Genomic DNA, 26,205 nt, shown 5'->3' with positions numbered 1-26,205 from the left:
TTACTACTTAAGCTTATTAAATCGGAATTTGATTTTATTGTTTTCCAGTAACACATTGTCCTTAAAAGTGTAATATGTACTGCCTTTCATAGTGCTTGTCCCAGGCAAATCGTGACCATTCTTTAGTGCAACAGTTGTTGTTGTTGGAATAATCTTGGGATTGTTTCTCGCAAAGATTTGACTAAGGAATACGTTTTGCTTGTACATACCTAGAAAGCATTAAGTTAAAATGCAATGTTAGTTGAATTTTTTTTAAACTATGAACTTCGTAGCAAAATAATGGCTATTTTATAGTATCTGAAAATGAATCTTTATCTAGTTTCTGCTGTCTTCTTTAGATTGGCAATCTAATATGTTTAGTGAATTGTTGTTTTATTCAGTGTATTTTGTTACAGGCTCGAAGAAGGGATGATAAGGGGTTCATCAATATTACAGAATTGGAGAATGCTGTTAGAGAAAATAATTTGGAGCACTGCCATGAAACTCCTGCACAGGAAATTATAAGACTGAAGGAAGCAGTTCAAGCCGAAAACCATAATTCAGAAATCACTGACGAGGTGTGTATTTTTAGGTCTCGCCTCAGACAGGCCATGTGCTCTCTGTTGCAAGAAATGTTGTTACTTTACAGTGGGCTTTGGGCCCACCCATTACTTCTCATTGATTGCCTTCATTGTCTCTGTCATTTGCTTGTGTTTAATTCATGTGATTCACTTAATCTTCTTGGGTTTGTCCCTTCCCTGGAGCTTGGACCTTTTACTTTTGTCCTTCTAATGCTAACTTTTCAGATGATACTCTTTTCTTTTTTTTGTGTAAGTACTCTGAGAGTATGTTTTCTCCTGCGGTCTCTATCGTGTACAGAAGAGAAGGACGGCAAAACCGTCGCAAAGGGAGAAAAAAGGAACCTGCAAGAGCGAGAAGGGCATGGAAGTGTCTAGTCAGCAGCGGCTGGCACAGGTAAGTGCAGTGGGGCAGGGCACGGCAAGGGTGAAGCCAACAGACGACTGAATAGGTGTTAATTATTTAATTATACCAATTCTGTCGTCTGCCAACTTCCTGCCCCGCCCGACCACGCTTTCTTGTGCTGGTCGCCGCAGTGTTCTAGTAGTGGATTGAGTAAGCCTTAGTGTTTGGTCTGAGCGTCAACTTGTAATTACACCAGCCGCCAGCTACGTGGCAGAGCTTCAGGCACTGACAGTCTTTCTTTCCCAAATCAAGCACTGCTCATGCCCATCTACCCCTCCAATGTGATCGCTGCTTGTCTGCTTCCCCCTGACTTCATGTGTATATCCCACCCTGTGTTATTTCTTTGCCTGTGTGCTTCTCCCTCACCTCTGCATTCCACTCAGTCTCATTTGTTTACTCCTCCCATTTCCTCCCCTCTGTTCCTTCCCCACGCTGTACCTGTTGCTTCCTCCCCACCTCCGCCCCCTGGGATGCTTTGTGACGTCCCTCCTGTTGTTTCCCCTCTGTGTTGCTTTACCTACACCTTCTCCTTTTGCTTCCCCCTCTGATTTGCTTCCTCCCCTCACTATTTACCTTCCACTCCCCTCATTGCTTTATCTTCTCGTTGCTTTCCCCACCTCCAACGTTGGTTCTCCCACCTGTATGACTTTTTTTGTTTTGTTTTAACCAATTTAACTCAACTCGGCAAACCAGAGCAAAAAAGCACTAGCGTAATTTTTTAGGCATGTGCATGCTTGATTCACACACCTAGAAAATAACAGACAGCTGCTTCTAACTTTTTTCTTTTTTAAAAGTCATGCTATGCAGGATGGCTAGAACCATTGGTATGCGAATACGTGCCAAAGGAGCGTCCTACTGACTTTGCCGATGCTTGTTTTTCTTTGGGTGGGTTTAACAATACTGTCATGGTCATGCATTTCAGTGTTAATTAACAGTATATTAGACCAAACTACCTTAACATGTAACAGATTGACTCTAGAGGGGCACTGTGTCCTCTGTTAGTTCACCGTATGCCCTCCTTTAAAAACTGCTTTATTTATTTAATGCGATTTTATATAGCGCGAACATTACCCAAAGGTGTCAGAGCACTTTACAAAAGAACCAGTTGCGTTACATAAGGACTTTGGATTACATAAGTTACATAAGAGATACAAACAGAAAAAATAGCAAATGCACAAGGTGTAAAGTGACTCAAGGAAGATATAAAACAGCATGCTGCAAAGTCTCTGTCAATGTTTTACTTCTGAATTAAAGCGCAAATAACATGAGTGTGAGATATTACAGGAGAGTAATTACATCTCCTGCTGTCCAACTTTTAGCAAGCATACAATGCTTTTTTAATGAATTCTGTCTTTCCCGCAAGATCCATAAATAGTGTGAATGCAGTTCTGCTGCAGTGAGATGTAGATGCCGCTGAATTGCCTGTGCTTGACACTTGAATTTTTTTGTACAAGCGCGCAACTATCCTCGAGCATACCAGTGAATGTAATTGCTAGATCTGCATCATTCTTTTTCTTAAACAACATTATTAAATTGTTCAAGGCAGTAGTTATTGCTAGAGAAATGGCCACCTCCACACTGTTTCAACAACATCACTCTTATGGGCTTCCTAAAACGTCCAGCACATGTACCAGTTTGCACATAGAGCAGAATCATTCTTCGTGCCTATGACTGCACAAAATAGCTTTGGCCAACCTTTGATTATTCAGATAGTTATTGTGAGATTCTATGATCACTTTGCTTTTTTCTGACAAACTTTCATCTGATCAATCCCTGCTACCTAAATTCTAATTTAAATACCTGACCAGTTCAAACAGAAAGCCAACAACCTTATACAAGGGGACACCCCCGCGCCGCACGGCCACCAGCTGCTGCGTGTGCCCCCAGTGCCTGCCTCTGCCTCAGCGCCGTCCTCGCTGCTGCCTTGAGCGCTCCCCTTTGGTTTTTGCCCGTTTTGTCGGAAATTTGTGCTTGTTCTCTTTCTGTGCCCGAGATCGTGTTTCCACTGTTTTTTCCCCGTTTTGTCCTGTATTATTGCCTGCTTTTTCTGTGACGTTTTCTCTTCGTGTTTTTTACCTCCATTGTGCCTGCCTCCTTCCTGCTTGCCCGCCTACCTCGCCGCTCTCCCTCCCCGCTCCCGCTTCCCGCCACCGCCATTAGCCCCGCCCCTTTTTCTTCTGTACCCTCCCCGCTCCCGCCTCCCAGCTGCTCCGCCCACCAGCGCACTTGGCCTTAAATGGCGACCGTGCGACGCAGGTGAGTGTGACCCACTTGTGGGACACCCCCGCGCCGCACGGCCACCAGCTGCTGCGTGTGCCCCCAGTGCCTGCCTCTGCCTCAGCGCCGTCCTCGCTGCTGCCTTGAGCGCTCCCCTTTGGTTTTTGCCCGTTTTGTCGGAAATTTGTGCTTGTTCTCTTTCTGTGCCGAGATCGTGTTTCCACTGTTTTTTCCCCGTTTTGTCCTGTATTATTGCCTGCTTTTTCTGTGACGTTTTCTCTTCGTGTTTTTTACCTCCATTGTGCCTGCCTCCTTCCTGCTTGCCCGCCTACCTCGCCACTCTCCCTCCCCGCTCCCGCTTCCCGCCACCGCCATTAGCCCCGCCCCTTTTTCTTCTGTACCCTCCCCGCTCCCGCCTCCCAGCTGCTCTGCCCACCCGCGCACTTCGCCTTAAATGGCGACCGTGCGAACGCGCAGCGGTCACGCGCAGCGGGCGCGCCGTTTGTGCGCCGTAGGCGCGCCAAAGGTAAGCCCGTCTGCGCCCGTCCGCGACCGGATCGCGACCAGCGCCAGGACCCCTGGCCCCCGAAGAGCCCGACCTACCCGCCTGACGTACTCCGCCGCCACCCTCAACGCACTCAACACCGGCCGACTCCCAGAATGCCACCTAGCCGCTCCACGAGGTACCCACGGACCTTTCAGCTGCCACGCCTGCAAGTTCTCCTGCATCCGGACCTGCCCCGCACCAGCACCCGCCAAGTCGAACACCAGCAGCACCCACCTCAAGTGCATCCTGCTCAACACCCGCTCCGTCCACAGACACGCCATCGAACTCTGGAACCTCCTAGACGCCACAGCCCCTGACGTTGCCTTCCTCACGGAGACCTGGATGAACGCCTCTTCAGCTCCCGACATCGCCATCGCTATCCCTGAGGGCTACAAGATCGTTCGGAGGGACCGAAACACCAACCAGATGGGAGGAGGCATCGCCATCGTCCACAGGAGCACCATCCGTCTCACGACCAGCACCGACAACACCCTGACCAGCGCCGAACACCTGCATTTCCAGATCCACACCAACCCGAACACCACCCTCAGAGGCACCCTGATCTACCGACCCCCTGGACCACGCACGCAATTCAGCGAGGACATCGCCGACTTCGTCAGCCCGCACGCCCTCCCCTCTGCTGACTTCATCCTCCTAGGAGACCTCAACTTTCACCTGGAGAACAACAACGACCGCAACACCAGCACCCTGCTCGACAACCTCGCCAACCTGGGACTCAAGCAACTGGTGTCCACCCCCACCCACCTCGCCGGACACACACTCGACGCAGTCTTCTCTTCCAGCACAGACATCGACTTCAGCCACGCCACAGAGCTTCAATGGACGGACCACAGCTGCGTCCACTTCACCTTCAAGAGAACGACGACCCACCACCACCAGAAACAGGCCGCCCGCAGAAGCTGGAACAAGATCACAGCAGACCAGCTCGCCACCTCCCTGAGCCAGCACCCTCCTGCCAGCTCAGCGAACCCCAGCCAGGCCGCAGACAACCTCACGAAGTGGATCAACAACTGCGCGGACGAACTCGCCCCACTGAGGACCCCGCCTAGCAGACCCGGCAGCAAGAAGGCCCCATGGTTCACCGACGAACTCAAGAGCTCCAAGAAGAACTGCCGAGCCCTCGAGAAAGTCTGGAAAAGGGAACCGACACCGGACAACAGGACCTCCTTCAAACTTGCCACCCGGAAACACCACCAGCTGATCCGCGCCGCCAAGAAAACAGCTTTCAAGGACCGGTTGGACAACAACGCACACAACTGCAAGGAACTCTTCAACATCGTGAAAGAGCTTTCCAACCCCAGCGCAGGAAACAACGACATCACCCCATCGCAAGACCTCTGCAACTCCCTCGCTTCATACTTCCACAACAAGATCGCGGACATACACAACAGCTTCAACAACCAACCAACGCACACCATGACCGAACAACCACCCCCCACCACCACCCTCCACGCCTGGACCCCGATCAGCACCGAAGACACCATCCGCACGATGAACTCCATCCACTCCGGATCACCGACCGACCCCTGCCCTCACCACGTCTTCAACAAGGCCGACGCTGTCATCGCACCCCACCTGCGAGACATCATCAACACATCCTTCGACACCGCCACCTTCCCCGAGAGCTGGAAGCACGCCGAACTCAGCGCTCTTCTCAAAAAGCCCACAGCGGACCCCACCGAACTCAAGAATTACCGCCCCATCTCGCTCCTCCCGTTTCCAGCCAAAGTCATCGAGAAGACCGTCAACAAGCAGATGGCCGCCTTCCTCGAGACGAACGGATCCCTCGACCCCTCACAGTCCGGCTTCCGAGCCAACCACAGCACCGAGACCGCCCTCATCGCCGCCACCGATGACATCCGAGCCCTGATGGACAATGGAGAAACAGCGGCCCTCATCCTCCTAGACCTCTCCGCGGCATTCGACACGGTCTGCCACCGCACCCTAGTACGGCGCCTCAGCAACATCGGCATCCAGGACAAGGCGCTGGAATGGATCGTCTCCTTCCTCGACGGAAGAACACAGAGAGTCCGCCTACCACCGTACAAGTCAGAGGCCTCCGAAGTCATCTGCGGCGTCCCCCAAGGATCATCTCTGAGCCCCACCCTCTTCAACATCTACATGAGCCCCCTCGCGGCCATCGTACGCAAACACAACCTCAGCATAATCTCCTACGCCGACGACACCCAGCTGATCCTCTCCCTGACCAACGACCCCGCCGCCGCCAGAGCCAACCTGCACGAAGGGATGAAAGAGGTAGCCGAATGGATGACGACCAGCCGCCTGAAACTGAACTCGGACAAGACGGAGGTCCTCATCCTGGGCTCCTCACCCTCCGCCTGGGACGACTCCTGGTGGCCTCCCGCCCTGGGCACCGCACCCAAACCGACAGACCATGCACGAAACCTGGGCGTCATCCTGGACTCCTCCCTCTCCATGACCAGGCAGGTCAACAACGTCTCCTCGGCGTGCTTCAACATCCTACGCATGCTAAGGAAGATCTTCTGGTGGATCCCCACCGAGACCAGAAAGACCGTCACCCAGGCCCTCGTCACCAGCCGACTGGACTACGGCAACGCCCTCTACGCCGGTACCACCGCCAAGCTCCAGAAGAGACTCCAGCGGATCCAGAACGCCTCAGCCAGACTCATCCTCGACATCCCACGAACCAGTCACATCTCCGAACATCTGAGAGACCTTCACTGGCTCCCCGTCAACAAAAGAATCACCTTCCGCCTCCTCACCCACGCACACAAAGCCCTACACGACCAAGGCCCGAGCTACCTCAACAGCCGAGTCAACTTCTACGCTCCCAAACGCCACCTCCGATCAGCCAACCACGCCCTTGCCGCCGTCCCCCGCATCCGAAGAGCGACTACAGGAGGAAGGTCCTTCTCCTACCTGGCCGCCAAGACCTGGAACTCCCTCCCGACCGACCTGCGCCTGACCCAAGACCACCTCTCCTTCAGGAAGAAGCTGAAGACCTGGCTGTTCGAGCAGTAGCGGCACCCCCCCCCCCAGCGCCTTGAGACCCTACGGGTATGTAGCGCGCTTTACAAGTGTCAATGATTGATTGATTGAAGAGGGGAAATTGATCACAAACACCTCAATTAAATGTGCGCTTGACGCGGCTGATACCGCATCTCGTGCCATTAACACCAGCATTGCATTGCGCAGGCAAGCTTGGCTCTGAATCTCCGGATTCAAGCAGGAGGTGCAATCTGCTATTCTTAATAAGCCTTTTGATCAAGAACATCTTTTCGGACCCTCAGTCGACACATCTTTAGAAAAGATGAAAAAAAATACTGACACTGCTAAGTCCATGGGGGCCTTACAATTGCCTTCCCCAGAGGTTCTTTTTTCCGCTCCTTCTACAGGGCTAGCTCCAAAACCATTAGCTCAGAACATCCCTCTTCTTATAAGAGCCCCACTCAAACGTCCTCCAAATGGATACTTTCACGGAGGCTACAGAGACAACAATTGTAGGGGAAGAGGTTGCGGCAACAATAACCGCAACTCCCCCAACACTAAACTGTGACTTTTCTGCACTTCCCCCCAATCATCCCACTCCTTTCGGGGGACGTCTCTCACAGTTCCTTCCTGTCTGGGATTCAATTACAACAGACAAGTGGGTAAGACAAATTATCCAGTATGGTTATTGCCTGCTCTCCCAAATTTGCCTCCCAGACAACGTCCAGTATCCTCAGAATCCCACACTTCTCAAACAAGAGGTTCTCTCTCTATTACAAAAACATGCAATAGAACCAGTTCCCTTGTCTCATCAAGGCACAGGGGTTTGCTTCCTCTATTTCCTAATACCAAAAAAAAGACTGCTCTCTCAGGCCCATATTGGACCTCAGACCACTAAATCTCTACATTCAATCGGATCACTTCCACATGGTCACTATCCAAACAGGTACTCCCACTACTTCAACAAGGTGATTTTCTTTCCACTCTAGATTTAAAGGACGCCTACTTTCACATTCCCATTAATCACTCTCTCAGGAAATATCTCAGGTTCGTGGTAGACGGTCAACACTACCAATTCAAAGTCCTTCCATTCGGGGTGACTACAGCACCCAGTCTTCACCAAGTGCCTCGTAGTAGCTGCGGCCCACTTATGAAGACAGCACATTCATGCCTACCCTTATCTGGACAACTGGCTAAAAGCCAAGTCACACAGCAGCTGTGTACAACACACACACACAGAACAATCCAACTGCTTCACGACTTGGGATTCACTGTAAACCTCACCAAATCCCACCTCCACAGCATACAACAATATCTAGGGGCTACCATAGACACTTCAAAAGCGCTAGCATACCCCAACCTAGTCAGGATAAACACCATAGAAGCTCTCATAGCAGAATTTCAGCCTTAACACTTCGAGTTCGAGTGTTCATGCAGCTAATTGGGATGATGGCCTCCTGCATTCTCATCGTACCTTATGCAAAACTTCAAATGCGTCCCTTACAGGAGTGTTTGGCACGTCAGTGGAACTGGGCTCAAGGTCAGCTAACAGATCTGGTGTTGGTAGACGACGGCACCCACCGCTCTCTGCGGTGGTGGAACACACAAAACCTTTCCAAAGCGCAGTCGTTCCTCACCCGGTTCCACAGATCGTATTATCAGACGCATCGCTCATCGGCTGGGGAGCTCATCTGCATGTGGACCCCTCAACAAAAACAGTTCCACATAAATTACCTGGAATTGTTGGCAATCTTGCTAGCGTTAAAATCTTTTCAACTCCACCTTGTAGGTAAAACTGTCCTGGTCCGTACAGACCACATGACTGCAATGTATTATATACAAAAACGGGGGATACACAATCTCTGCAGCTTTCACACCTAGCTCAAAGCATATGGAGATGGGCCATTCCTCAGAACATATATCTCCTTGCAGAACACATCCCAGGAGACCACGCTTTGATTTCAGATCTGCTCTGTCGTCAGAGACAACAGATCCACGAATGGGAACTTCATCCTCACGTTCTGCTTCCATTCTTTCAAATGTGGGGCCACCCAGAAATAGACCTGTTCGCCACACACCAAAACGCAAAATTCCCAGGCTTCGCATCCAGGTATCCACACCCATTGTCCAAAGGTAATGAGCTATGGATGAACTGGTCAGGCAAATTTACTTGCACTTTTCCGCCTCTACTGCTCACTCTGCTAGTGGTTCAGAAGCTCAAACAGCATTCCCTCACAGTGATACTGATTGCTCCAACAAGTGCCCCACAGCTATGGTTCACCACCCTCTTGGAACAATCCGTAGTTCCTCATCAAAAACTACGCCTCTCACCCAAGCTTCTCATTCAGAACCATGGAGAGATAAGGCATCCAGAGCCCAGTCAAATCAACCTTGCGATCTGGCACCTGAAATCTTCGAGTTTGACTACCGCAATCTCCCGCCAGACTGCATGAACATCATTAAAGAGGCTAGACGTTGCACCACCAGAGCTTGCTATGCTGCTAAGTAGAAAAGATTTGTAATTTACTGAACAAATAACAAAATCAATCCACTGGATGCTTCTATTCAAAACATTATATGCTACCTTTTGCATCTACACCAATGTAACCTAGCGTATATATCCGTCAGACTACATCTCGCTGCAATAGCAGCCTATCTCCAAAACAGACAGCACTTGTCTTTGTTTAGGGTACCAGCTATTAAAGCATTTATGGAAGGACTTAAAAGAATAATTCCACCTAGAGTTCCACCCTCTCAGTATGGAACTTAAATGTTGTCCGTATCAGACACATGGGTCCTCCATTTGAACCTCTGCATAAATGCGAACTACCGTTCCTCACCTGGAAAGTAGCTTTCCAAGTTGCTATCACCTCTCTTAGAAGAGTTAGTGAACTCCAGGCATTAACCATACAAGAACAATTTCTGCAAACCCATCAAAACAAAGTGGTTCTTAGGACTAACCCAAAATCTCTACCTAAAGTCGTGTCTGCTTTCCACCTTAACCAGTCTGTAGAACTCCCAATGTTTTTCCCTCTAACAGACTCAGTAGCAGAACGAGCTCTTTACACGCTAGACGTAAAAAGAGCAATACTTTACTACATTGAAAGAACAAAATCCTTTAGAAAGACTAAACAACTTTTTTGGGGTTTTCTCCCCACCTCATAAAGGCAATCCTATCTCGAAAGCAGGTATTGCAAGGTGGATTGTTAAATGCATCCAAACATGCTACGCTAAAGCCAAATGCACATTAACCGTTCCGCTTAGAGCCCCTATGGTATTCTTAGAGAGCATTTCCATAGATGACATCTGCAAAGCAGCAACTTAGTCTACACCACACACCTTCACTATACAATATTGTGTAGACGTACAGGCAAAAGAACAAGCTAGTGTGGGCCAGGCTGTATATACAGAGGTAACTGCTGTATAGTCTATGCATGAGTAGACGATCTACAGCTCATATGCCTCGAATATAAAATGCTACTTACCAGTATGCATTTGTTCTTGGCATGTAGAGCTGTAGATTTATTTACGCCCACCCGCCTCCCCAGATACCTCTATCAGTTCCAGTACTATCTTACTTAGATACAGTACACATGGACATCCTTTTCTGTTTTTTACTAACTCCATCGTGACCCTTCATGAGAAAAAACATTCTGTAGATGAAGTTGATGGCCATGCGCACTATCTTCCTAAGGAGGAGTCACCTACCTCGTGACTACAAAGACGTCTACCAAGATAAAAATAAAGTGCAAACATCCGAGCCCAACACCAGATGGCGATCTATGCATAAGTATACGAATCTACAGCTCTACATGCCAAGAACAGATGCATACTGGTAAGTAGCATTTTCCTTATTTTCCGTGGTCTTCTGTTGCTTCTTTTTACCCTAGCCACTAATATTCTGTAGCCAATTCACAGAAGCTTTACATCCATTACCTGAAACCTTCTGTTGGTGTCCTGTCTTCCATGTTTTATACTCCAGATATTTGCTGATTTTACCCTGCACAACATGGACCAACTTTTGTCCCCTGCTTCCTGCCCTGTCTTTGGTGTGAAACACCAATATTAGTTACCATTCTGTGATCACTTAGTTTTCCTTGTAATGTATCTATCAACCTTTAATTCTTAATCGCTATAAATCTTGCAAGTAGCTACTCAAGATTATCTTCTAATGGGCAAATTAAATATAGTTTTTAAAATCTAAATAATGATGGCAGATTAAATCCCCCATTTCAATACCGCTACTCAAGCCACTGTACCAGAGTTCTTTTGTCCAGTAGATTTCTTGTATGCCTTATAGGTGGTTCCTTAGATCTGAAAGAGACACGTTAGTGATAGATTCCTTTACCTTAGAATATCCCCAGGCGTCAGACTGGATCCGGAAACTTTTGCGTAGCAATACCCCTGCGCGTCGGTAGGCGGCTCCGCGTTCGGCGTCGTTAGCGCCGGAATGACCTCGCTGGAGTACTTAGACGCCGCCCTAGCGTGCTGACGTCCGTTCTTCTTTTACCGCGCCAGCTAGCGCAGATCCGGAGAAGCTCTACCCCTTAGTCACTTTTTGACTAAACTTTTTTGATCTTTTGATCTGTTTTTCTCGAGTCGTTCGACTCAGACTGTGCTGGTAGGGATGCCTGGGTTCAAACCCTGCTCCAAGTGCAGCCGACTGATGTCGGTTACCGACCCCCATCGCTGGTGTCGCCAGTGTCTGGGCCTCTGCCCCCAACGACGACCAAACCTGCTCCGACTGCCGGGCCCTGACGTCTGAGGCTAGGCGGGAGCAGTCCCGCAAGCGACTTGAGCTCCGGCAGTCGGCCCCGCGCCGTTCGAGGTCCCGGTCCCACAGGAGGTCGATGGACCGGTCGCAGGGTCGGAGCGCTCGTAGCTCCGGAAGTCGGCATCGGTCTTCGGGATCACGATCCTCAGGTAAAAGGCATGAGAGGTCGGAAAGGCGTCATAGCTCTTCCGACCCACCCCGATGCTCCCGCGACGCGGCCGGGTGTTCGGGTGACACCACCCACGCGGCTCCGACTGAGTCGTGGGCGCCGCATCCTGCCCCACACCTTCCGGTCCCTGGGCACGATGCAACGCCTGAGGAGGTCGAGCGGTACCTCATGGCCATGAGGTCTCTCCCTCTTCTGCCGGGTTCTGCGGCGCCTTCGGGCCCAGCGGTCCCGGCTGGGGGGCCTAGCGGGTCTGGTGCTACAGCTCCGACGCCGCCGGGTGCTTCGGCCCCGACGCCGCCGGCAACTTCGGTCCCGGCGCCGCAGGCCCCCAACGGATCCGCTTCCGGATCCGGGTCGTCGCCGGTCGACCTCGCCCACGCCGGCTCCTAGGGTGTCGCCTACGGGCGACGCCTTCCCCAATCCTACCCTCGATTCCGTTCCGGCACCGGAGCGGCGCCGCTGGGCGCCGCTCTCGACATTGTTTGGAGATTTTTATTTCCACGAACCGGCCCCATCCTTTGAACCTGAATATCAGGTGATGGGTGACAAGGAGGATTGGGAGGGGTCTGTGGACCCTCTGGCACAGGAGTGCCAGTCCCAGCAGGACTGGACATGTGAGCTTGGGGATGCCAGTGGACTGGACACTTCGCCAGACACTGGTTCTGTCTCCCCTCCAACTGTGGCTACGGAGAAGGGGGCTGCCTACAGTGTAGTGTTGATGCGGGCGGCCAAGGCCTTGAGGCTGGTGCTCCCCGTCTCGGCCGTGAGGACTAACCTCCTCATTGAAGTCCTTTAGCCGCAGGCAAGCTCAACTGAGCCTCTGCTGCCGTTTAATGAGGACTTGTGTGACGTTATTTTGGGCACTTGGTCCAGGCCCGCTACAGGTCAGCCTGTGGATAAGAACGGGGCCAGACGCTACCGCCCGGCTCCGGGCGACCCTTGCTTCTTGTCCACCCACCCCACCCCCAAGAGCCGGGTTATGCAGGCCTCTATGTCCCAGACCGCATTCCAGATGGCTCTGCCCGATCGGGAATCCGAGAGGTACGAACAATTCGGTAAGAAGGTGTTCTCGTCCCTGAGTTTGGGATTACGGTCAGTCAATACTGCATGCCTCTTGGGCCGCTACACCCACACTCTGTGGGACACGGTCGTGGACGTGCTGCCACAATGTCCGGAGGAGGCCCGGACTAAACTCGCCAAAGCCCTTGCGGAGGGTCAAGATGCGGCACGCTATTCCATCCGGTGTGGGCTGGATACCACGGACTCACTGGGCAGAGCGATGGCAATGACGGTGGCAGTTCGACGCCACGCCTGGTTGAGGACCGCCAACTTTTGGGCTGATGTCCAGGCTACCCTTCTGGACATGCCGTTTGATGGTCGTCGCCTCTTTGGTGACAAGGCAGACCATGCGCTTGAGCGTTTTAAGGACTCTAGGGCTACGGCCAAGTCCTTGGGCCTCTCGGCCCCACGCCAGCAAACGGGTGCCTTTCGCTCCTTTCGTGGCCAAAGAAGGGGCGCTCCCACAGGTGCTGCCAGCCACGCGCTGCAAAGTAATACACAGTGCGGTGGCGGCCGTGGAAACCGCTGTTGCGGCGGTCCGGGACAACGGCGAGGCCAGTCCACACCTTCCCCTGCAGCATCCGCCTCAAAACCCTCCTAGTCCGTGCTTTCAGGCCCATATGACGCCAGTGGGGGGCAGGGTTCGCCATCATCACTTCCACTGGCGCACTGTCACGTCGGACATGTGGGTGCTGCAAATCATCCGGAGGGGCTACTCCCTCCCCTTCGAGACGGCCCCTCCAGCCATGCCACCGCAGTACCACTGCGTGTCTGGGGATCATTTGCAACTTCTGCAAGAGGAAGTTACGGCCCTCTTGGCCAAGGGGGCCATCGAGCGCGTTCCTTCGCCAGAAGTAGGGTGTGGTTGTTACTCCCCCTACTTTCTGGTACCCAAAAAGGGCAAAGGGGGCTTGCGCCCTATCTTGGACCTACGGAACGTCAACGGCTTCCTCTGGAAGGAGAGGTTCAAAATGCTGACATTGGCTCAGGTCCTAGCTGCCCTGGGCCCAGGAGACTGGATGGTAGCGTTGGACTTGGAAGACGCTTCTTTCCACATTATTATTATTATTATATTTATTTTTGTAGAGCGCAACAGCTACCCTAAGGTTTCCCGGCGCTAAAAATGAAACTGAAAGAAGTAACAGAGGAGAGATAGTGAGTTAATGAAATTAGAGTCATTGGTTAAACAACCATGTTTTCAGTTTCTTACGGAATTGCAAATAGCATTCATTTGTACGAAGCTGAATTGGAAGGGAGTTCCACAGTGAGGGGGCCAGATAGGAGAAGGAGCGACCACCCTGTCTAACTAGATTGATCCTAGGCACCTGGAACTTATGTTGAGTTGAGGAACGTAGGGTTCTAGGGGGGGTGTATTGCTGAACCAGCGAGCTCAGATAGACAGGGGCCATACCAGCCTTGATTCTATGCATGAAGCATAGAGCTTTGAATTTTGCTCGTTGTTGAATACGGAGCCAATGGAGACTCCGGAGACAAGATGACGTAGGGGATCTTTTTGGTAGCATACATATCAGTCTCACAGCTTCATTTTGTACTGTTTGCAGTTTCTTTGTAACATCCTTGCATGCTCCCAGGTATAAGATGTTGCCGTAGTCCAGCCTAGATGTAATTAGAGCTTGGACTACGGTTTTTAGTGTATTCTGTGGGAGCATCCACCTGATTTTCTTAAGCCACATGAGTATGGTAAAACACGTGGCGGCAACTTTAACCGCTTGTTGTTTCATGGACAGGTTTTCATCAAACATTATGCCCAGATTGCGAGCGGATTTAGAAGGGGTGGGTGTGGGTCCCATCTGGGATGGCCAATGTTGTGGGCCCCACAAGGAGGTTTGTTTTCCAAACAGCAGTAGCTCCGTCTTTCCTCCGTTGAGTTTTAGCTTATTCTCAAACATCCAATTGGCAATGTTGTTTAGGCCCGAGTGGAGGGAGGACGGGTTAGAATGTGCATTAGACGAGAGTGAATATACAATCTGGGTGTCGTCAGCATATGAGTAGATCGACAAACCAGATTGTTCAGCTAAGCTGGCAAGGGGACTGATATATAAATTGAATAGTAAGGGGCTGAGTATTGAGCCCTGGGGTACTCCATAAGGTTGCTTGTGGGGTTTGGAAGAGGATGTGGCGGAGAAGACTTGAAAAGTTCTATCAGAAAGAAAACTTTTAAGCCATGCCAGGGCCGGTCCTGTAATGCCACAGGTTTGCAAGGTGTTAAGGAGGATGGTGTGGGAGACCGTGTCAAATGCGGCACTAAGGTCGAGTAATATAAATGCCACGGTCTCCCCATCATCAACTTGCCGGCGTATGGTTTCAGAGACCCCGAGTAGGGTAGATTCCGTTGAAAAACCTGCCCTAAATCCCGATTGGGATGTGTGAAGGAGGTGATTGGATTCTGTGAAGTGAGTGAGTTGGGAAACAATATGTTTCTCCAGGATTTTGGAGAATAAAGGTAACAGCGAGATTGGACGGAAGTTTGAGGGGTCGTTTGGGTCTGCATTGGCTTTCTTAAGAAGAGGTGAGACCATGGCATGTTTCCATGCTTTAGGGACTACAGCCTCTCTCAAGGAAGTGTTCAGAAGCTCTAAAATGAGCGTAAGGGAGTGAGTGTCGAGTGAAAGGAGGATTTGAGGGGGGAAGGGATCGAGGGGTGAGCCCGATTTAATAGTTGTTATAGTTTCCTGTAGTGAAAGTAGGTTAAGAGGGACCCAGTTTACTAGGTGCTGGGGGTGAGCATCTAGAGAGGGGTGTGATTTTTCAGATTTGGACAGGCTAACCGTGGGGTTCGAAACTGATGGAAAATTAGTTGGAACTTTGAACTCCTCATAGATTTTGTCAATTTTATTCTTGAAGAATTCAGCCAGAGCGTTACACTGTGCAGAGTCTAGGGATGGAGCTTTGGGTTGGCAGGATGACCCAGAAAGTTCCTGGACTATTTTAAAAAGTGCTTTAGGCCGATTTTGAGCATTTTCAATTTTTGTTGTAGTAAATTCAGCTCTAGCTGATGCACAGTTGGCATGATATTTGAGAAAGGCTGCTTTGTATAATGATTTTTGTGCAGGATCATAGTGGGCGCGCCATCTGCGCTCTAGATTTTTACAGGCCGTTTTTTCCAGTCTAAGTGCATCTGTAAACCAGGGAGCCGGGGAATGAAATGTAGTTTGTTTTTTATTTTTCTGAGGAAGGCATATGTTGATGGCAGAACTAAGCCAATTTTGGATAGCTGTAGCGTCTCCTAAGTTTGTTATATTGTTGAAAGGTCTGGTATCATTTAGATGAGTATTTAATTTAGTAGTATCCAGCTTTTTCCAGTTCCTTGTTACCCTGGGACCAGATGGGGCTTTACGAGAAAGGGTAGGTTGTGGTATTGCTATTATAAATTCCACTAGACAGTGGTCAGACCAGTTTCGATGGTTTACAGGCGGTATTGTCTTGGTTGAAAAAGATTGGATCAAGGAGATTACCTGCCTTGTGAGTTGGACCTTCATTGTAAAGGGTGAGACTTAAGGCCGATAGATCTGATATGAAATTGGTGCTGGTGTGATTAGAGGTGTCATTTAAATGGATGTTTAGGTCCCCGACTATCAAAAAATGTGTTGCCTCTAATATAAACTGTTCAATAAGCTCAGGAAAAGAGGCTGCCCAGGCGCTGGCAGTGCCAGGGGCACAATATATTAAAGCATCCCCGTCCTACCGGCGCTACCTGCGGTTCACGGTAGGCCACGAGCACTTTCAGTTTACCGAGCTCCCCTTCGGCCTTACCAGCGCCCCACGGGTGTTCACGAAAGGGATGGCGGTGGTCGCAGCTCATCTACACAGGTTGGGTGTTTCATTCTTTCCCTACCTCGACGACTGGTTGTTGAAGGCGGGCTCGCCCCAGACAGTCGTCAGCCACCTCCAGACAACTGCAGACCTCCTGCACCAGCTGGGGGTTTTCCATCAATGTGCCGAAGTCACAGCTGTGCCCCTCTCAGAAGCTCCTCCCCATCGGAGCGGTCCTCGACTCGGCGCGGTTTCGGGTTTATCCTCCCGAACAGCGGGTTCTGGATATTCAGGCTCTGATTGCACTCTTTCAGCCTTTATCCCGGGTCTTGGTCAGATTGACACTGCGACTTCTGGGGCTGATGGCCTCCTGCATCCTTCTGGTGCATCATGCCAGGTGGCGGTTGCGAGCTCTGCAGTGGGTCCTGAAGTTTCAGTGGGCCCAGCATCAGTGCAACCTGTCCGACCATGTCATGATCTCAGAGGGCACTGCGAGACAACTGCAGTGGTGGCTCACTGACTGCGATTGGGTCAACGGCAGATCCCTCTCCCTTCCCCAGCCGGAGCACGTAGTTGTGACGGACGCGTCCCTCCAGGGCTAGGGTGGGCACATGGGAGAGTCGGAGATCAGAGGCCTCTGGTGTCCGGCGGAGTCCCAGCTCCATATCAACCTTCTGGAGCTGCGGGCGATTAGTCATGCACTGAAGGCATTCCTCCCCTCTGTCCGGGGGAGTGTAGTACAGGTGTTCACGGACAACACCACCGCCATGTGGTACTGCAACAAACAGGGCGGGGTGGGGTCGTGGACTCTCTGCCAGGAGGCTCTGCGCCTCTGGCAGTGGCTGGAACATCAGGGCGTGACCCTGGTGGTTCAACACCTGGCAGGTTCTCTGAACGCCAGGGCATACAAGCTCAGCCGAAGGTGCATGATGGATCACGAATGGCGTCTGAACTTGGACGTGGCACAAGGCCTCTCTCTGCAGTGGGGAGAGCCTTGGTTCGATCTATTCGCCACCGAAGAGAACGCGCAATGTCATCAGTTCTGCGCGTTGGAATTTCCAAGGCGGCACTCGCTCTGGGACGCTTTTCGACGCGAGTGGAGTTGCGGTCTGTTGTACGCCTTTCCGCCTATTCCACTTCTGCCCAGAGTGCTGAAGAAAATCAAGCGCGACCGGGCCCAAGTCATCCTGGTGGCTCCGGACTAGGCGCGAAGGTACTGGTATCCCGAGATACTCCGTATGTCAGTCGATCCCCCGATACGTCTGCCTCTTCAGGAGGACCTTCTGTCGCAGCAGCAGGGGACGGTCCTCCACCCGAACCTGTCCAGTCTCCACCTCCATGCTTGGAAATTGAGCGGTGACAGTTGAGGCCATTTGACTTGCCTCCTGAAGTCTGTAATGTCATTCTGGCAGCCATGCGTCCCTCCACAAAGTCGGTATACGCCTGCAGGTGGAACAGATTTGTGGCATGGTGCACAGCAAAGGCTGTGGATCCTCTCAATGCCCCTCTTTCTGAGGTTCTCCTCTTCCTTCTTTCTCTTGCCCAGCAGGGCTCTTCCCTGGGCACTATCAAAGGCTACCTTTCTGCCCTTTCAGCCTTCTTAAGGCTACCTGATCAGCCTTCTTTGTTCAAGCCCCCCATTGTAAACAGATTCTTAAAGGGCATCACTCATATGTTTCCTCTTGTTCCTTTCGTGATGCCCCAGTGGGACTTGAACCTGGTTCTAACTTACTTGATGTGCGCTCCCTTTGAGCCGCTTCATAATTGTCCTCTACTTCTTCTTACCCTTAAGACTGCTTTCCTGGTTGCCATCACCTCTGCCAGGAGAGTGAGTGAGCTCCAGGCTCTTTCCTCTAAACCTCCTTTCCTTTCTGTCCATCCGTACAAGGTTGTGTTGTGGACAAGACCCTCTTTCCTGCCCAAGGTAGTCACAGCCTTCCACATCGGCCAGTCCATCACCGTGCCCACCTTCTTTCCCCCTCCGCATCCCTCGAAAGAGGAAGAGAGGCTCCACCGTCTGGACCCAAAACGTGCGCTCTCTTACTATCGGGATCGCACACGCCAGTTGCTGGGGTGGATGACTAACTCTTTGTTGGTTACATGGGCGCTAAGAAAGGAAGGGCGGTGCACCAGCGGACCATCTATCGGTGGATCGTGTTGTGTATCCAAGCATGTTACTCCCTGGCTAAGAAGGAGCCTCCTGTTGGGCTGAGGGCCCACTCCACTCGGGCCACGGCGACTACTACTGCCCTGGGCCGAGGAGTCCCCATGCAGGACATTTGTCAGGCAGCTACGTGGGCCTCGCTGCACACATTCGCAAGACACTACTGCCTGGACAACCAAGTCCGGAGGGATGACTTCTTTGTCCGTTCCGTCTTCCAGGACCTTCTGGTGTGAATATTGGTTCGCAGACCCACCACCGGGGATGGTATTGCTGGGGTATCTATTCTAAGGTAAGGAATCTTTCACCAACGTGTCTCTTTCAGATGCACAAGTTACTACTTGTGTAACAATATGCATTTTAGAAAACAACTGGCTATAACTCCGGCTACGGGGTTGGAAGCTTTGATTTATTTTTATTTTTTCATTGCTCAACTGACTAACTGATGGCTTTGTATAAATAATTCATTTGAAGTAAGTATTCTAAGGGAACTCAGCTTGGTGGTCCAATATAGTGATTTCTATTCTCAACTTCTTGTACTCGAAAAAGCTAAAGAGATCTTTGCAGTTTGTCGGCTAGTACGTTTTTCAAGGAGGCTGGTTTGTGTTCTTGTGAAAGATCTTACAACGCTCACTGTTTTTATCTTTTCCACGATGTGTATTGAAAAGGATATTTTCTTTTTGTACCTGTAATCCTCCTTATTGTTTAGCCCCTGTTTTTGAGACCTTTTTCTATTTGCGCTTGCAATGCCTCTTATGGTGTCGCCACTGTTTTTGAGCCTTTGGTTTGAACCAAAGTTCAAGACCTAGAGAAGTCTGTGGTTTATGACCAGTTTCCAAGGTGGTGAAAGCAGTTTACCGCTCATGGCCTCTAGTACAATTGCATTTCCAATGAATTACTCCCTTTACACTCTCCGCAGTTAGCTGTGAAAGGCAGTCAGAGCTTACTCCAGCAGGTGCTAGTGGTGTGGAACTCAGACATTAAATTACAGCAAAGAAAAGATAAACTGAACAATGTGTAGACTTGACTTTGGTTTTTAAAATGACAAGGTCTTTATGTATGTGTAGGAAATGTAGGTTTGTTAATTAATGAAGACCTATTAACCAGTCATAGGCCATACTTCCCTCTGGATCAGATAGTTTTGCGTGGGTTACTCAACATTCAAAACTTGTGACTGTTTATGAAAAGGTATCCTATGAGGAACAATATAGTTTCCTGAGATACACATTGAGCTTAATCCTCTTGCTGTGTTTTGTGTAACATTCCCTGTCAATTGAGCTAAGGGTCCCTGACGGTGGTTACAGTGCATTAAGTATATTTTGGTTTTTCTAGCGTTTGTCCTAGTTTAGCAGCAGCACTTGGTTAGAAGGTAATGTTTTTGAGCCCCAGCAGCTGAGAATCTGCCAAAAATATGACTAATCTAAAAAATGCAAACTTGTATTCCCCCACCCACAGGAAATTATGGGTTTAAGGTGTGAAATAACTTGTGCATACGTCAAATTTCCTGTTAACTGGGTTACAAGGCTCCTGAAACTGTAGTAGCACCAGCCACACTTAAAGAGAAAACCTGGTACTGCTACAATGGGCTATCGAAGTCGATCACAACAAGGGGACTAGCGGTGCTGGAAGTGAGTTAACTTCCAAAAGAAAATTACGAAATGGCGCGGCCTGTATTTTATGAGAAGCTGATAATGGTCTAAATTCTTAAGATTGGGCACCCACTAGATCTGTGGCATTTAAAGGACCCAGCAGTTTGCCTTTGTGGCATCTGCAGTTAAAATGCAAAAGCCTACTTAAACCTGATGTCTTCAGAACTGTATGGTGTAGAGTGATGGTTCAAACGATTTTTGAAGTGGAGCGTTTACTCTGTCAACTAGTATATTCTTCAGTCCAGTTCTGACCATCTACTCTGTCAAGTCCTTACATGGTAAATTCCAAATGCTTTTGATGAAGGAAGAGATTAAGTATTAATGAATTTTTTACTCAAGTTAAGGCTCTTACTTAACTGTATTTTTCACACAACAAATGGATGGTCTCACATATTTCTTTGTCATGTGCAAAGAGGAGTTGCGTTTCGAGATCTTTTTTATTTATTTTTTTTATTTATTTTTATTAAGTATAACAAGCAAGGCAAAAACAATATACATAGCGCTTCGTTCACATGAGGTCAGATAGACAATACTTCAAATAATAAGCAATCATTGTAGGGAAGGAGGGGCAAAGGGGAGAGACGAATAGGCAGACAGTGTTGCAACGTTGAATGTGGGGTCAGGGGGAAAGTGAGATATCGATATTATCCACTGCAGGTGGTGTACATATGTGACCTCGGAACCTATTCCACTGCCCCCAGATTTTATGCCATTTCCGGGGGCGGCCCCGGGCCAGATACACTGTTTTTTCCCGAAACATGCACCAATCCATGTTTTCCTTCCACGTCTCAACCGTAGGTGGCCTTTGGGACCCCCACAGTTGTGCGATATCACGTTTAGCTATCATGGCCCCCAGGGTCGCCCACTGGGTCTGGGCCTCGTTGTAATCTGTGGGTTCGCAGACATTTAGCAAGCAGCATCTGGCCTCCGGTAGGAGAGGAACACCCGTAACTTCTTCCATTACATCATACACCCCATTCCAATAGGTCACCACGTCAGGACATTCCCAGATAATATGCAGAAATGTCCCCACCAGACCACATCTCAGCTTACTCAAACCCTCCTTGGAAAAGCCCATGTGAACCAGACGGGGGCCCTTGATGTACATCCTATGAAGGATCTTAAGCTGGACCAGCCGAAGTCTCACTGGAATCGCAACCTCCTTGGGAGAGGAGATCGCCGACTGCCAGTCTTCATCATCTAATTCAAGACCATGCCGGACCCAGAGATCACGCAAGGGCAACAGAAGATCTGATCTATCATTAATCAGCTTTTTATAGACAAGGGAGATTGTACTGTCCGGAACGTGGCCATCTAGCAATCTATCTTCCAGCGGGGACGACTCTGGTATCGCCTCCCCCGTCGAAAAGACCGACAACAATGCATGGCGGATCTGAACATAGCGGAAATACTCAGAGTTCCCCAGTTCAAACTCCTTCTTTAAAGTATCAAACGACTTCACTTGTCCCTTAACCCATAGGTCTCCCATCTTGCTAATGCCAATGAGGTCCCATCTATCGAACCATTTTGTCTTCCACAAAGTACCAAGTCTATCAGAGTCAAAAAGTGGGGTCGCTAAAGTCAGGCGGTCCTTCCAACCCATAGAAGCAGTTGCATCATGCCATACACGAACCGCTGCCCTAGTAGGCCCGGATAATGACCTGACCACTGATTTCGAGTACAGTGCCCTATAGTAATTGCCCTCCGGCAGCAACCATTTATCCATAGCAAACGCAGGATTCAGTTCAGGACCATACATACCGTGATTAATGGCCCCCAACTGAGACGCCCAGTAATATCGCTTGATGGGAGGGCGATACCCCCATCGTACCACGGGAGCGTTAGTTTGGACAACGCAATGCGAGGTCGACCGTCCCATATCAATTTCCTCTGGAGACCCTGGTTGTTACGAAAATAACTGGCAGGGACTATGTCAAGCGTGTTTTCAAGACATCATCTTAAAAAGGGCCGCACGTCCCAATGGCGAGAGTGGAAGCCTACGCCATCCCGCAACATCCTGCCGCAATAGAGTTAAAGGTGGGAGGAGATTCAGCTCATACCGAGCCACAGGGTCTGTGGAGACCAGATACCCAGATATTTAAATCCCGTCTGTGTCACCTGTATGGGGCAGTTACGCGGGAGGAGGGGGACACAGCCAGAAAGAACATACAAATAGGATTTTTCCCAATTGATAATTAAACCCGAGTTTCTACCGAAGGAGGCCAGGACATCACAGAAAACCATCAACGATTTCCTGGGCGAGGTGAGATATAGCAATATGTCGTCAGCATAGAGTGAAATACGATCTTCATAGTCGGCGTACCACCGAATACCCCTTATCGAGGGCTCCCAGCGGATCCAGGCGGCAAGGGGCTCCAGGGCCAGGGCGAACAGGAGCGGTGACAGGGGGCACCCCTGACGGGTACCACGCCCGAGACTAAACGGGACCGAAACTCGACCATTGACTACAATCTGCGCAAGTGGGTCTTCGTAAAGAAGCCGGACCCAAACGATAAAGCCGGGACCAAAACCAAATTTAGCTAATGCGTCCCACAAATAAGGCCACTCAATGGTGTCAAAAGCCATCGTGGCATCCAAGGACGCTAAAATGGCCGGCTCGCGCAACGTCTCAGCCCTCGCGAGAACTCCATGCAGACGCCGGAAATTCAACGCAGTGTTCCGATGGGGAATAAAACCGGACTGATCCGGATGGACCAGGTCACTAATGACAGTGATCAAGCGATTGACCAGTACCTTTGCGCGAATCTTAGGCTCCGCGTTAAAAGAGATATAGGACGATACGACCCACACTTGTCCCTTGGTTTCCCTTCTTTATGTATAACAACAATCGTCTCGAGTCGCTGGTCTCGGGGGAGAGAACCACACTCACGAGATTCCAAAAACATATCTCTCAAATAGGGAGCTATCTTATCGGGTCGCAACTTGTATAGCTCTATCGGCAGCCCATTAGGACCCATGGCCTTACCAGACCTCAAGGAGCGCTTCGCAAGGGCAACCTCATTGGTGGTTATCGCGGTGTCCATTTGCTCTCTATCAGCGTCTGAGAGACTCAGCAATGCGATGTCACGCAGCAACAAATGAGTCTTCCTCCGGTCTATCCGACAGGGGAGAGTATACCGTCGAAAGTGATCGGCAAAGCACTCCACAATCTCTACCGGGTCCGAGACCCACACACCACTCATCCTCTCAATCTCCGACACGACACGATTAGCCCTGTCCCTCTTGTCCAGCAATGCTATCAATTTACCTGCTTTATCTCACACGTCATATAATTTACCCTGTTGCTCTCGACTCATGGCCTTAGCTGCATCCGTAACTAAAGCCCTATATTCCAACTGTTTCAATCGTAACATATGTGTCTTCGCACAGGTAACCTCCTGTTCCAGATCTAACTCAAGGCCCGCTATTTCAGTTTCAACATTCACCACCGCCTCATTCCTCTGTTTCTTAACGCCTGCAATCAAAGACAGGGCTTGACCCCTGAACTGTTTTAAAGGCCTCCCAAAGCGACACTGCGGACGAGGCAGAGCCCTCATTCTCTGAAAAATATAGATCAAGTGACTTTATCAAATTGTTACGAGTTTTAGGATTACGGAGATACCAAGGGTTGATAGGGGCCTCCCGCCCCTCGATCCCCGAAGACAATTCAATTCGAAGCCACACAGGAGAGTGATCAGAAATTCCTCGAGCCATATGTTTAACCTCAGCGACAGAAGGGGCCTGTGCGGCAGGCACCAGGACGTAGTCAATCCTCGACAGGCTACCATGGGCACCAGAGTGGAACGTGTATTGCCGCTGAGTGGGATGCAACAGTCTCCAACAGTCTACAAGGCCTAAGGTATCGATGAGATCATGAAGCCAGTTCTGCGCCCCCTTTAGGTCTCTAGGTGGATGTCTATCTAAAATACCAGACACAACCGCATTAAAATCACCACCCAATATTAATGATCCCTCGGGGAGAGCCAGGAGAACCCGCTCCAAATCTGCGAAGGTAGTGGATTGTAGGCCGGGAGGGACATACACGGAAACCAGGGACAGGGTCCTGCCCTCCCAACGACCAGTTAGGACGACATAGCGCCCTCTATCATCGAGAACCGTTGCATCTACCTCCAACGGGAGAGAGTTCTTAATAAGAATACCCACCCCTCGGGAACCTGAGGAAAACCTGCATGGGCGGCCAAACGATACCCCTTCCTATTCATAGCATAGCATACATTTCCTATCAAATGAGTTTCCTGTAGTAGGACAACATCTGGGGAATGACGTTTTAACTGCTGCAGTACCACCCCACGCTTTATCCTATCTCCCCGGGCCCATTCACATTCCAGCTCAGAAGCCTCAATCCCCAACCCCCCATCCCACACAAGAAAGGAAATCCAACCCCAAGGGGAAACCAGCGCTCCGATCAAAAAGTCTTGCAATACATTGCCTTGCGGAAAACAAAACTGAAAAAACAACACAACCCCCCTCCTCCCCACCCAACAGCCCGTTACAACACCCCCACCCTGCACCCCTGCATAAGACTAAAAAGCCACCCCAACTTGCAGTGTGCCTGTCTTCCCCACATCTAAACTAATCTACAGAAAGTCAAGCAGAGGAGGAAAACGACCCCCCAATAGCCCCACAACCCCCCGAAATGTCTCACAGAATCACATTACACAGTTACTGCGCCACAGTTCGAAGCTTCCAGAATACCCCAGGAACCAGTCAATGATAAGGCTTATTCCTGATCCATCGATTCGCCCTCCGCACCACCACTCTGCCCGTCCTGCGGATGATGGGCCGGAAGAGTATCAAGCCAGTCGGCCATTACATCTGGTCTGTCGAAAAAATAAGTCCGCTCTGCATGTTCGATACGCAACTTGGCCAGAAAAAGCATGGCGTATTTGAAGCCCATCTCTCGGAGTCTCCTTTTCACCCCAAGAAAACCAAGTCTCTGTTTCTGAACTGCTTGGGTAAAGTCTGGATAAAAACTGATGGTAGTATTCTCAAACTTTATGGGACTGCCTGTACGCGAAGCCTGCAGGATAGCGTCTCTATCGCGAAAATTAAAAATCTGTGCTATTATAGGCCGTGGCCGGGCACCCGTCTTGGGTTGTCCACCCGGAATTCTGTGAGCTCGTTCCACAGTGAAAAAATTACTCCGTCCCTTGGGTGCAAGATGATTCATGATCAGGTTCTCCACAAAAAGATAAGTTGCTGAATCCTCCGCCTTCTCCGGAACTCCTATAATACGGACGTTATTCCGCCTAGACCTTCCTTCAAAATCCTCCAGACGACGCGCAAGGAGGTCATTGGAGGCCCTCAGATTGCGAACCTCCGTCTGTATCTCGACGACGACGTCTGTCAGGCCAGAAGTTTTAATATCCAGCGATTTAACCTTTTCGTTGGTTTTCGCTAGGTCTGTGCGAATCAAATTCACATCAATCGCCACAGTGTCGAGTTTATGGGCTAGAGTCTCCATTTGTTTCCCGGGGGACGATCTGATCCCATCAATGGCGGCCATGACGTCTTGCAGGGTAGGCTCCGTCTCTGAGGTCAGTGGATCTTTCGTTTCCTCCCGCGACCTACCCGGTCCACTGGGCGACATCGTAGCCTGGGCATAGCAATCCATGATGTTGGTTTGGGTATAACTACCCCGTTGAGTAGCCTTTGACCTCTGCTTGTCCCCCTCTGGCTTCCCCGCCATCGTGAAAGACAGTAAAGATGATTCCAAACTGGGGCGGGGGGATAAAAGCGCAGTCAAGAGGCTGATTGGAAGGCCATGCCCGGCAGAGGACGACCTCGGTAGAAAGATAGAGATCTCTAAGGTCCCTCGAGCAGAAGTGCGGAATCAGCTGTGTTTAGTCTCTCCAGCAGACGAAAACGAAAGTGAAAGTG

The 26,205-nt window shown here is 50.3% G+C and overlaps 1 protein-coding gene across 21 annotated transcripts in view; it reads left to right on the top strand.

Annotated features, from left to right (window-relative positions):
• Positions 1–26,205, top strand: part of PLEKHA5 (pleckstrin homology domain containing A5) — a 742,840-nt gene that overhangs the window by 654,280 nt on the left and 62,355 nt on the right. For all 21 annotated transcript variants that reach the window (XM_086920674.1, XM_086920665.1, XM_086920721.1 and 18 more), the window contains one exon: positions 396–557. In XM_086920674.1, coding sequence (XP_086776800.1) covers positions 396–557 — 162 coding nt within the window. The remainder of the gene's footprint in view (positions 1–395; positions 558–26,205) is intronic.

Source organism: Lissotriton vulgaris, chromosome 1_1 (assembly GCF_964263255.1).
Source record: "Lissotriton vulgaris chromosome 1_1, aLisVul1.2, whole genome shotgun sequence".
Classification (NCBI taxonomy): Eukaryota; Metazoa; Chordata; class Amphibia; order Caudata; family Salamandridae; genus Lissotriton; species Lissotriton vulgaris.
The sequence above is the reverse complement of the archived record's forward strand: the minus strand, read 5'-3'. Positions and strand labels throughout refer to the sequence as shown.